At 42.3% G+C, this 13,724-nt stretch overlaps 1 protein-coding gene across 1 annotated transcript in view; it reads right to left on the minus strand.

Annotated features, from left to right (window-relative positions):
- Window positions 1-7,689: 7,689 nt before the first annotated feature.
- Window positions 7,690-13,724, minus strand: part of LOC138164836 (cytochrome P450 4A6-like) — an 88,876-nt gene continuing 82,841 nt past the window's right edge. Inside the window, exon 12 of the mRNA XM_069092761.1 lies at window positions 7,690-7,998. Coding sequence (XP_068948862.1) covers window positions 7,830-7,998 — 169 coding nt within the window. The 3' untranslated portion in view covers window positions 7,690-7,829. The remainder of the gene's footprint in view (window positions 7,999-13,724) is intronic.

Here is a 13,724-nt window from a genome sequence, read left to right on the forward strand (position 1 = left end):
TAGTCTCCCTTGGAGAAGGGTGGGGAAAAAGGATGGTAGAGATGTCTATTCTGCCACACAAGGACAGCCCTTGAAGCCATGAGGCCTTGCCACACAGGCCTCACTCCACTTAGGGTCTTCCCGACATTTTAGAAATATTTATTCCCTACTCTTCCTTCTCAAAGTCTTTCCTTCATGAGTATCCTGAGGCAATTTTTCATTTTAGGATCAGTAATGATGATTCAGGCCAAGTTTGACATTCTGGCTAACAACCAGGAGGTGCAGATAGGTGTGGTAAGGTTATCAATCAATAAACATTTATGAAACACCTACTATGTCAGGCACTGTGCAGAGCACTGGATTAATTGCTTTTGCTTTTGATTCCTCTCAGACAGCTAATCTAGAGACTCCTAGACTGGTTTATCCTCTCCTTTCACTCCCTATTCCTTCCTATCCTCATCTACCTTTCTCCATTTCTTCCTTTCTCCTTCTTCCTCTCCTTTCCTCTTGTTTCCTCCCTTCTCCCTTGCCCTCCTCTCTCTCCTTCTCTCCTCATCTTCCATTCCCCTTCTCCTCTCCCTTCCATCCTTCCTCCCTCCCCTCTCCACTCTGTTTCTTTTCTTCTTCTTCTTCTCCTTCTCCTCCTCCTCCTCTTCCTCCTCCTCCTCCTTCTCCTCTTTTTTCTCCTTCTTCTTCTCCTCCTCCTCCTTCTCCTCCTCCTCGTTTTCCTCCTTCTCCTCCTCCTCTCTCCTCTCCTTCATCCCCATACTACTGTGGCACTTTACTAATGAACAGAAGAAAACTGAATTAGGAGTCCCTTGTATGAGGCTAGATCTCAAACTCTCCAGCTGTAGTATTGTGTGGTGCTCCTGGAACTGAACTCCAGGAGCTATTTTGCACTGAACTCCAGGAGCTATTTTGAGAGGTACTTCACTGACTTCTTCAACTATCAACAACTAACCTAGAATGTTGGCAGTTGGCCAGCTGGAAGGAATATTATTTTATTTCTCCTTTTTGCCAGGTAGGCAAGAAGTAAACCAACTCCCATCTGCTCTCCCCTACTAAGAACATACCTGGCCAAGCTCCCAGCAGAGCCTTTATCACACCTTAGTGGGGATGGAAGCCAAGGTATGTAAGATCCAATGCTCCTTAGCCCTGAAGAGAAGCCCCAAAGAAGACTGGAAAGAGACGTGTCATTGACTTCTCACCATCTGCTTGGTTGGGAGCCATGTGCATGCAAGTGGGTCTCCACCAATTGAGCTTTAGGTGCCCACAGAGCAGAAGTTAGGGCCCAACTTACAGGATGGACAGGAGTTCAAACAGCCTTGGGCAGACCATTTGAGGAAAAAGGACGAATGCCCTGTATACCCTGGGAGCTTTTCCACCTGGTGATCTAATGACCTGGCTGCCTGAGCAGTGAATGGAGTGTGTTCTATTAGCCTGTAATCTCTGTATTAATGGAAAAGTATTGCTATTAACTAAAATGCGGCTGGGTGGCACTCTGTGGGATTTAGAGACAGGAAAACTTGATTTCAAATCCATGCTCACCCTGAACAAGTCACTTAAATATCACTCTGCTTAAGTTTCCTTATCTGTAAAATGGGGATAATAATAGCACCTAACTCTCAGGGCTGTTGTGAGGATAAAATAATATAATATTTGTAAATCTTTTTGCAAACCTTAAAGAGTTATATAAATAAATACTCGCTGGGCAGCTAGGTGGTGCAGTGCATATAGCACCGGCCCTGGACTCAGGAGGACCTGAGTTCAAATCTGGCCTCTGACACTTAACACAAAAACTAGCCCTGTGACCTTGGGCAAGTCACTTAACCCCAATTGCCTTCCAAAGAGCAAAAAAAAGAAAGAAAGAAAAAGAATTACTTGATATTGATTAATTTTAGGGCACCTTTTAGTCCCTTCCTCATGCCATGAAGTGAGCAGTGCAGTCCTTTAAAAGAGGCTACTCAGATACCCTCAGGACTACCCAATACCACTGCTGCTTTAATCCAGTGAGAACAGAATCCTATAGCCTGGACCACCAGTGTGCACGGTTGTGACCATAGCTCCCAATATATCTTCCGCTTTCTGCTTTGTCTCTTGCCCGATGCCACAGGATTTGAGGTAGGTGAAAATAGTAAAGTGGTATGGTCGACATCATTTGACTCATGCATAAATTGGATTTAAGTGAGGTAGAGTTGTGCAAAGTCATTGGAATCCGGTGACAAGACAAAAGAGAGGGTGACTGGTGAGGGTCTGGGATATAGTGGATGACCTTGGTGTCTTCGATATCAAACCAAGTTCCACAATGCCTGCTTCAATTGCATTTATGGCTGTTGGAATAAATTGTTCCTATCTACCCATTCCCCAGGAGAAGTCTTCACTTACTTGGAGCTCATACCCCACTAATTCACTGATAAGGTTGAGGCCTATCAGTTACCCCTGTGTTTAGCCCATCTGCTGAAATCATTTACCAGGGCGTGTACTGACAGGGAGCCTTCCTCTCTGCTCTATAACCTTATGAGGTTGCTGAGTTGGACTTCTTCCTACTGGAAAGCCTATATGTTCTGGCATATCATCCTGAGAATAGCCAGCCAGTTGAGGAGGGAGTGAGGTTCTTCAAAAAAGAATTCCTCTGGTTTCTGGATTTAACCTTTCTTGGGATGGGTTATCTCAGATGTAAAAACATGCCTTCTCTTTTCCAGGAACTTCTATGTCTGGAACCTCTCATGATATAATATCTATGTTCCAAGCTCCCCCGCTAATTATGGGCTCCCTGTCTGTAGCATCAGAAGTCAGGAACCAACTAGATGCACCTGCTTGAGATGCTACCCTTTCCTATACAATTTGTAGCTGTCACCCATATTCCTGAGCTGCCCCATTGTGTGGGTTGGGACTTAGGTGTTCTCCACACACTAGGTCAAATGACAAAAGCCTTGCTTAACGTGAGTGCCAAATCTGGAGAGGACCTCTTAAAAGATCATTCATTCGGGGTGGCCAGATGGTGCAATTAGTAAGAGCGCCAGCCCCAGAGTCAGGAGACCTGGGATTGGTTCCAGCCTCATATACTTAACACCCACACAAAATAAGTGGCTGTGTAACCTTGAGCAAGTTATTTAACCCCAGTTGCTTTTAAAGAAAAAGATCATTCATTCCTTCTTCTTCCTATTGTAACCTGAAGACCATCTCACTCAAAACCTAGAGATCCACCCCACCCTCACCTTTGCAGGACACACCATCAACATGGCCACAGAATTGCTAGATTTGAGAATTGTAGAGAATTTCAGAGAACATCCAGTCCAACCCATCCATACTCCCAGAAAGGACCCCCACTAGACCATCCTCAACAAGTGTCATCCAGCCTCTGCCTGAAGTCTGCCAGGAAGGGGGAGTCCACCCCTTTGAAGCAGCCTATTTCTCCTTGGACAGCTCTCATGGTTGGAAGTTTGGATGAAATCTACCCCAAAGTTGCCTTTAACAGAAAAACTGTCTCGTTTAGGTTACTCATACTGTGATTCTCTTTTTAAATTCTGCCTGCTGTGCTCTATATGGTCTTGCTAAGCTTGAATCTCAGCCCTTTTCTTCTGTCTCTCCTCTCCCATCCCAACCTTCACCTCTGTTATTAAGTTCCCTTTTAATCAGAACAGCCAGTCCTCAGACAAATATGGTCTTTCTAGGCCTCATCAAATTCACTCTGTGCCTGGCCAAAAGCCCTTCCTTCTTACATCATGTACCAGAAAGCCAAAAGCCCTTCCTTCTTACATCATGTACCACAAAGCCAAAAGCCCCTCACACCACTTTCTATCCCATTAATGTTCCTCCATTTATTCTCATATTCACTTCTCGTATCCTTCCTCCTCTGCCAAAATCCCAGCCTTCCTTAAGCAGGAGACAAACATTCCTTCTGCTTCTCTGACCTTCACTTCCCTGCCAAAAGCTTCACAATCCCATGAGGCTTTCTGGTTTCCTCCTAATAGTAACCTTAATTCTCCTAATATTACCTTGGGTGAGTAGTGGTCCTCAGCTCTAATGACTCTTGGGAAGCCCTCTGTCCTATTCTGAACAAAGATCCCCACAGACAGCATACTTCCTGTGTGTTTCTTCTTTTTTCCTATCAGGGCATCCCTTTCAGTAAGGAGTTACCCAGCTGACCACCATCGGACCCTTCTTCTCATTGGCCATAGTAGCATATTTAAAGCTTCTTTCTCCATTCCATAGAATATGAGAAGCTGCCTCCTTCTCTCAAAGTTGAGACCCAGCATTCCTAGAAAGAACCTGCAGGCAGAATTCAGACTTGCATAAAAGAAAAACTACCTACCTACTACTATAGCAGCTATCCAGAAGTCTCCTTCTCCACCCTAACCCTGGCCTCATCCAAAGAGACTTCAACACAGATGTTGCTGCTGTCTCAAACAACCTAACTTCCCCCTTTCTTGAGCTACCTAACTCTCATGATCTGCTCCTCCACTCTGCCTCAGCTATATCCCAGGATGGGCATCCTTTTGATCTTGCTATATCTCACCAATGTTCCTCTTCCATGACCAAGAACATTGAAGCTTCTTGATCTGGTCACAATCTCCTATCCCCCATCTCTTCCTAAACCTTTCTCCTCCTAAACCTATTCTTTTTCTCATGAATGTCAATCCCTCCATCCTTTAGTACTTTCCCAGGACATCCCCCCATTCTGGTGATACTCTCCTCTCTTTCTAATTTCCACTCCTTGGAGAACCAATGATCCTCCTAAAGCACAGATCTGAAACAAGTTGAGATTTGTATTAACTGATGCAGTGAAGTGAGCAGAACCAGAACAATTTATGTAATAAAAACACAACTTTGAAAGACTTGGGAATGTTGATTCAATGCAATGGCCCACCATGATTACTGAATGATGAAGCATTCTGTCTACCTCCTAAGTGAGAGGTGATGGACTTAGGATGCAGAGTGAGGAATATGGTTCTTGAAAATGGCCAGTGTGGCAATGTGTTTTGCTTGACTATGTTTGTGTAATGGAGCATACCTTACATGGACACCTCCTGCAATCTCTTTCATATGGGGAAGAGTAGCTTCCTTCAGGTGGCTGCAGAGCCAGACCAGGCTGCATTTGAAAACTACCACAGGATTACTCTGTTTCCTATTGCTTCCAGAAGATGAAGATCATTCATAGTGCACCTACAGCAAAGGTACCGTAAACTGAACTGGGATGGAGGAATGCCATCTCCCCTCTTCTAGCCCTTGATGTTTGGGGTGTTTGTTTCTGTCTTATTTCATTTGTCCTTCTCAGTTTTACTGGGTTGTGGTCACTGTACATGTTACAACTTCTTGGAGCCACAGGTAAGACGTGGATGACAGGTGGTGGATAAGCAGCCCTCCCACCAGAGGTACTAGTCCTCCCTGAGCACCATGCCAATTCAAACTGAAAAAAACAATCTCTGCCTTCAAGGAGCTTACATTTTAATGAGGGAAGTCAATACAAAAAAGGAAACTAGAAAGCAGGGCATGCATATGGGGGATATGGTACCTGAGCAGGGGCATGATAGAGAAAGTCTGAAAGGTTTGGGGGAGCCCTGGAAAGGATGAAGACATGGCTGGCCTGAGCACTTTCCTTAAAATGGAGATTCTGTAAAGACCCAACCAATCAGAGGAATGGATCCCATGGGTAGAGGGTTCTTCCAGTATAAGAAGTCCAGGGGGTATTAAAAAACTCTTTTGTGATGCATCCACAAATTTTGCAACCTCTACCCTGCAAAGCAAGGATATTATTATTATTATCATTTTATAGATTAATAAACTGAGACTTATAGTGGAGAAAATTATAAATTATCAAAAAGGAGGGTGGTATAGTGGATGGCTCAGTTCTCCCTCTGACATCCTGGCCCTATGACCCAGAGCAAGTCATTCCATTGACCCATGGCCCAAAGAACTAAGATTAAAAGTTACAAAGACATCTTATCTGTCTGTAACAACAGAGGAAGTTTCCATACCAGGAGATCTGTACCTCAATGAAATCACATGAAAAAAATTTTTAAAACTCTGAACAACAACCATATCAAGAAATCATAAGGACCATCAGACAGATACAAGCCAAGTGTTCTTGCAGGCTCAAAGGATGGAAAGGTCACTTTCAGCTGGTGTATAAGAAAAGGCAATATGAAGGAGGAGACTAAGGTTGAGATAGGGGGTAGGGGATGGGGATAGTAGAATTCAAGGATTCGATTTATTATGGCTCTTATTATATTCTAGCTCTTGCCTCATATTATTGCATTGTATTATAACTTTGCATTGCTATCATGTCCCCTCCTTAACTGTGAGTTCCCTGAGGACAGCCATTGGGTCTAATTTAAAATTGGGGTCTTCTCCAGTGCCAGCCCATGGCATAAACACAGTAAGTATTTAATGGTTATTTGAAGCAGATAGAGAAAAGAATGGATCCAGTTTCTTAAGAACTCCACAAATGTTCTCCCTACTCACAATTGCCTCTTAAGACCCTTGGCTTCCTTCAAAATTCAGTGCAAACACTAAGTTCTATGGGAGGCCTTTGTGAGAGGGCAGCAGTTTCTGGACTCGTCTCCTCCAAGATTCCCTTCCATCCACTCTGTGTGTTTCTGGCATGAAGATAGTGTCTATGAGGTCATCCATCCCAATTGGGATGAAAGATCCTTGAGGGAGGGGCTTTTTACATTTCCTTGTATGCCCAGGGATTGGCTGGCACATAAATGCTTTTCAAAATGTGTGTGTGTTGTGTGTGTGTGCGTGTCTGTGCGTGTGTGCGGTTTATATAGAAAATGCTTGTCAATTGACTAAGACATCACTGCCATCTGGTGGCCACTCTTGGGATTGTAGACAGTCTCCAGGAGATTTAGAATCCCAATCCAACAAACCTTTAATAAGCACTTTCTCTGTGCCAGACTCTGTGCCCTGTGCTGGGGATACCAAGATAAAGGCAAGACACTCCCTTCCCTCAGGAGTTACATCCTATGGAGAGAAGCAGCATGTACCCAAGGTAAAGGGAGACAGGCAAAGCAGTTGGGGGATTGGGAAAGGCTTCTTGGAAGAAGGGGCCCTGAGTTGAGTCTTGTGAAGGAAGCTAGGGATTCCAAAGACTGAACTGAAGAGAGGGCACATTTAGGCATCCGGGACAGCCTATGCAAAGGAATGGAGGTGGGAAGTGAGTCACATGTGAGAAGCAGCAATGACTCAGTTGGACTGGAAGATGGAATATTGAAAGGGGAATAATGTGATATTTGCCTAGAAAGGTAGGATCCAGACTGTGACAGGCTTTAAATGTCCAATTCCACCCCTACTCCCCTCTCTCTCTCACACACACACACACATACTGTTTCTAGTTCTGTCCTCTAGGGCCAAGACCAAATTCAATCCCTCTTCTATGCAACAGCCCTTCAGATTCTTGAAAATGTTTCCTATGCCCCCCCACTACATCTTTTCTTCTTCAAGCTGAACATGTCCAGTTCATTCAAGCCATAGTCTCAAGTACCCTCCCCACCCCTGTTACCTTCCATTGAATGTTCAACATCCATCCCAAAGTTTATCCCTAAAATGGAACCCACCCATCCACGTGGCTTTTGACTTCCTCTTCCTTCCTCCTCCTTCTCCCTTCCATCCTTTCTCTATTATTCTTCTTCTCTCCCATCACTCCTTCACCATCCTTATTCTTTTTCCTCTCCACATTTCCAGAAGGGATGACCCCAGTGCTCTAGATTCTAATCTATGGTATCATCTTTATTATAGTCAAGAGTGAAGGAGAGAAACAAGAGAGGTCTTAGCCGGGCAGGTAAACAGTCAGACAGATGACTGAGAAAGGGAGGACTCCTCATCCTCTGTTCTCTGGGGCAGTGTTAGGGGAGTCTTTTCATCCAGAGGTGGATCCCATTTTGAGACCTAAGAACCAGCCTTGAAATAGGCAGGGGAGGTTTTGTGGTATCTGGCTTCAGCTCAAATGAGAGCAGGGTCAGAGCAAGAACCACCTTCATTTCATTCATGGCAAACTTCTGTCCAATGCAGTTCCTAGAAACATGGAGGAGAGAAGGAGAGAGAAGAGGTTTCAGATTACTTTAACTCAAGACCTAGCAGAGATTCATTCAATCTCAGTCACCCACTCTAGCATTCAAGACTTCCCACAGCCTGGTCCCAGATACATTTCTAGATTGACTGCCAGGGCCCTTGGCCCTGGACAGGGATGTTCAAGACTAAGGGGAAAAGACCAACAAATGTTATCAGTTATGCATCTGACATTAACCATGTATCCAAGGCTTATCACCACCAAACATTTCCATATTTTCTTTGCCCAAGACTTCAGGCAACTCTTGGTGTAGCCCAACACCCAAGATGTCCCCAGTGACACTCACAACATAGCAAAACACAACAGACAAATTAGAAAAGTCACCCAGGGGTACTCCACCCGCACAACCATATCACTTTATCACAGAGATGTCTTGATTTAGCTCTATATAGTTTCCTCGTTCCTAAAAAGCAACAGGAGTAAAATAGAACAGCATAACAAAACCTGCAAAAAACCTTGGTCTTCAATTTTTATGAGCTGGTTTCAGGCAGTTAAAGAGAGACTGGAGGCTGGTGTCCTAAGGACTTATAGCAGTAGATTCTTTCTTCTCACTCCCACCACTGCACTGAACTTTGTTTCTTATGGCAGAAACACTGAACTCCCACCACTACAACTTCATATCTCCTATGAATGTTCCCAGTAAACCAAATAATTACTGACATTTAAATAGTCAATCATTTGGCAAGCATTTGTTTTGTTTTGTTTGTTTTTGCTTTTGCTTTTTTGGCAAGCATTTGTTAAACATTTCCTCCATGCCACATATTATGCTAAGTGTTAGGAATAAGGCAAAAAATAGTCCCTACTCTCAAAGAGCTAGGGGAGAGAATGCTGCAAAGTACATTACATGCCATGTACACATTTTAAGTTAAATGCATCCATCAGGGAGAGTCTGAGATTTAAATCATGGTACTTGACTAGGGAAAACTATTTTTTATCATTGGTCTCTCCCATTACCTGCTTCATTGGGGAATTCTAGTTTCTAATTCCAGAACTGGAATTCTGGGGGGAAAGGAGAAGCTAGAAATCAAAACTAATGTTTCGGGGCAGCCAGGTAGCACAGCGAGTAAGAGCACCAGTTCCAGTGTCAGGATGGCCTGGAGATCGAATCCCGGGCTCAGACACTTAGCACCCACCCAGAAACACCTGGCTGTGTAACCTTGAGCAAGTTACTTAACCCCAATTGCTTAGGGGCGGCCAGCTGGCTCAGCAAGTAAGAGCACCGGCTCCAGTGTTGGGATGACCTGGGGATAAAATCCGGGCTCAGACACTCAGCACCACACCCAGAAATAATTGGCCATGTAACCTTGAGCAAGTTACTTAACCCTGATTGCTTAAAAAAGAAACAAAAAAAAAACTAATGTTTCCTACTCAAGCACCATGATTCAAGCCTCACATCCTCCCAAGCAGGTAGAGGGGCTACAGGAGTCAGGGAATAGTCAAAGGTAGTTTTAATGTAATGGATATATTTTTATTCAAGAGTAACTCAGTGTATCTCAGGACAAAGAAAATCACCCAGTTCTAGAGATAAGAATAAGGCTTAAGAAAAGACTGCTTTTTAGCTCCCCTTTGTATGTTGCCTTCTCTCAGTAGAACATAAGTTCATTGAGGACAAGAACTGTCTTCCTTTTATGTAGTTCAAATAAAAAGGATCTTCTCAAGGTAATAATCAAAACATCCATAAGACATTGCTAGAGTTGATATTAATGATTAAGAGTTTTCATTTTTTTTATATCCTCATGCTTTTTGTCCAAGTTCAGAATATCATAGTTCTGAGTCAGATTCATCTCAATACACATTGCTGAGTATAAACTTAAAGAAAAATGAGATCATAGGGATGGCTCATTTGGTCTTCATAGCAAAGTTATAAAAGATCAAGAAATAATAAAACTAAATGTAGAGAATGTGAAACATCTCATAAGAAAAACACCTGATCTGGATAACAAATCAGTAAGAGAAAACATAAGAATAATTTAGCTACCTGAAAGCTATGATAAAAAAAGAATCTTGATACAATAATACAAGAAATAATTAAAGAAAATTGTCCTTAAGCATTAGAACAAGAGAGGAAAGTAGAAATAGACAAAATCCAATGATCAGCACCTGAAAGAGATCCCATGAGGTAAACCCACAGGAATATTGTAGTTAAATTCTGAAACCGCTATATCAAGGATAAAAATATTACAAACAACAAGGGGAAAAAACAATTTAAATATGGTGGTGCCACAATTAGAATAACACAAGACCTAGCAGTGGTGACACTAAAAGACCACAAGTCTTGAAATACTACCTATCAAAGAGAAAAAGAACTAAGGTTCCAGCTAAAAATATCATACCCTGAAAAGCTAAGCATAATCCTGAATGGAAAAAAGGTGAACATTTAATGAACTGTCAGACTTTCAGGATTTTGTTTAAAAAAAGAAATCTGAACTTAATAGAAGATTTGACATACAAGAGCCAAGAGAAATACAAAGTGCATACCGAAAACTAATTACAGGGACTTAATAAGGACAGACTGCTTACCTTCTATATATGTAAAATATATGTCTAGGATTGCCATTAGCAATGGGGTAGTTTGTAAGAAAGATTGGGAAAGACCTGAGTATGATATGACTTTAAAAAATTAAACCATTTAGGAATAACTAAAAAGAACAATTATCTTACACAAATGAGATGCTAGAGGAAGAACTGACACAGAGGAATTAGATGAGGGAAGAGGGCTGGTAGTTCCTGAACCCCACTTTCATCATGAATGGTTCAAGAGGGAACAATACATATATACATATATACATATATACATATATATATATATATATATATATATACGGGCATAAAAGTCTCCTAAATTCAGAAAGAAATAAAACGATAAGGGGATAGGGAGAGGGGAAGGGATAAGGGAAGGATCTTTACAGGGGAGGGGGAGGGAATAGATTAAAGGGGGGTATAAAAGGGTGTTTAGATTAATGGGAATGGGAGGATAAGGGAGGGATCCTAGGAGGGTAAGTATGTTAAGTAATAGGAGCACAAGGTAGCAGATAGAAGCAGAGGAATCAGGAGGTATGGGAAATAAGAGATATGCACCAACATAAAACAGATCAGGAGTAGAATTTGTTAGGGGAGAAGGAGCAGGGGTGATAATCATGATCTCAAAGTTAAGGCTAAAATAGATTTAATCAAAAGAGAAAAATAGGGAAACCACGGCATCAGGCACATTTATCAGCATTGTTTTGGACTATTTAAAATAACTAGACAGTATGAGGTTGGAGTATTGCTGTGGTGTAGGAGATGACAAGTTGGTGGACTTGGAAAAATATGGAAAAATTTGGACTTATGAAGGAAGAGGTTAGTCACCCTCAAAGAAACAGAGAATAAGTATAGTACAGTTCTACATAGATGCATATGAATGAATATGTCTCTATATGTTTATGATTATTGCTAAGGATATATGGGTATATTGTATATATGTATATCTTTGGGTGTATATATATCTATATGGGTATGTATATGTATATATTTGTATGTGTATATGTGTGTGTGTGTGTGTTTGTTGTGTGTCTGTGCTCAATTGCATCCTGGGGGGAGGAAAGAAAAACAATAAAGTAAAAAATGCACAGCAGAGAACAAAAAAAAACTAACAAGGAAGCAAAGAAAAGATGGGCAGCTCTCAACACAATGTCTAGTATTTATTATATAGGCTTTCTTGAAATGGAAATTTATTGCTGTATATCTTGAATCCTCTCACATTCTGTGCACATTTTCTTTTTTGTAATATTTTGATTTTAGTATTTAAATTTTTTCTTTTCTTATTTAAGTTTAAAATTTTTTTAAATTACAAATTGAAAAAAGAGACACGAATGTAAAGCCCTGAAGAGCTGATTTCCTGGCTTGACGGTGATGATTCTAGAACTGGAATGACCTGCACAATTCAAGTTCCAGAGATGCCCTGGGTGTGACCTGCACTGCGAATGCAGAGCAGGCCAGGAATGAGCCACTGGCACTTCCTCTATCCCCGGGGGATGATCCTAGGGAAAACTCAGCTCTTTCCCAAGTCCTTCCTTCCCTCGGTCCACAGAAAGGTCTGGATCTACCCCTGGATATTCACTCATTTTAGATTCTCTGTTTCCCTCAAGAAGCATTAGACCAGGGTTGGGGGAACTGTGGCCCCAAGAACACATGTAGCCCTTTGACTGACTCCAAACTTCACAGGAAAAAATCCCCTTAATAAAAGGATTTGTTCTGTAAAACTTGAGCTCAAAAGGCCACACCCAAGGACCTAGAAGGCCACAGGTTCCCCACCCCTGCATTAGACTCTCCACTGCTTACTTTCTCTTCTAAACCATTCCCAATGTCAGTCTCTCTGTATATCCCTGACACCTGGCGTAATTTTGACTGATGATTGAGTGATAAGATCAGAATTTCCTGGGCACTGTTTGCAATCCCAATAATTGCCACTAGGGACAATAGGTACTATCCGATTCCTGTGGCAAAGGGAATTCAAAGAAATTGCTTTCCTCTCTGCACTTGGATCTTGCTTGTTTGAGAGTACCCTTGCCACTTTCCAACTAGTGCTGGTAAAGATAGTTAAACATGAATTATCTCATTGTCATTGGAAAGACCAGCCTATCGCTCCATGGGCGACCTCACCACCACCCTCCCAACTGCCTTCTTCTCATTTGTGTGCTCCTCAAACCCAGCCCAACCCATGACTCCCTGAAGTGCTTGGCCTTGATCCCACATGAGGCCATCCCCTACCCCAAGCATGCTTTGCAGCTCCCTTTCATGGGCTGTCCATCCCTATTGGAATGTAAGCTCCTTGAGGACAAGAACCATGTTTCTTTTTGCTTGCAGTTGTATCACCAGTGCTTGGCATAGTGCCTGGCACAGAGTAAGTACTTGACAAATGCACTATCATCTTCCTCTCCATCTATCTACCTACCTACTTATCTATCTAAGACATTGGAAGAATGTAAAAGTTGGATTAAAATGTTTCACTGTCTTACCAAAAAAAAAAAAAGCTGGTTGGAAACCATCAATTGACAAGTGCCGAATTCATAGCCCCTCTTTCAGTTATGGGAGTCACAAAGTTCCATAGGAAAACATGAAGACTAACCCAGAGGAGCTGGACAAACTTCTGAATTGGTCGTGTCCCCAGAGCCTCCAAAGTGTAAGAACCTTCTAGAATTTGATGTTTAGTGCCACAACTGTATTAATATCTAAGCTTCCCTTTTCAAACCATGCTTATTCATATGTGATTGAAGAAAACTAAAAGTAGAAAGGTCAAATTGTTTTAAAACCTACAAAGCCATTTGGAAACTAATGGATAGATAAATGTGGATGTTCTTTCAAAGGCTTAGTGAACTGCCTCTCACATGCATCACTGTTAGCCTGTGCTGATCCAAGCAAGCCTTTCATCCTGCATATGGATGCCAGTCTGCTGGACTTGGGACCGGTTCTCCTCTCCCAAAGGAGTGCTGGCTGCCAGGAATTAGTCTCTCTTGCCAAAAGAGAACTCCATGAAACATAGGACCTTGAGAAAGTTGATTCATTGAGGACCCCTCCTCTATTCCAATCAGTATTAATCAATTTGATACGATTCCATAGGGGTAGTGCCTGTAAGTTCTGTATATTTGGCCCCTGAGCTATGAGCTGCAGATTGTAAATTCACTTGCTTAAT

Source organism: Petaurus breviceps, unplaced genomic scaffold (assembly GCF_028583685.1).
Source record: "Petaurus breviceps papuanus isolate PSGF00001 unplaced genomic scaffold, PetGlider_PUasm1.0 207, whole genome shotgun sequence".
Taxonomy (NCBI): domain Eukaryota; kingdom Metazoa; phylum Chordata; class Mammalia; order Diprotodontia; family Petauridae; genus Petaurus; species Petaurus breviceps.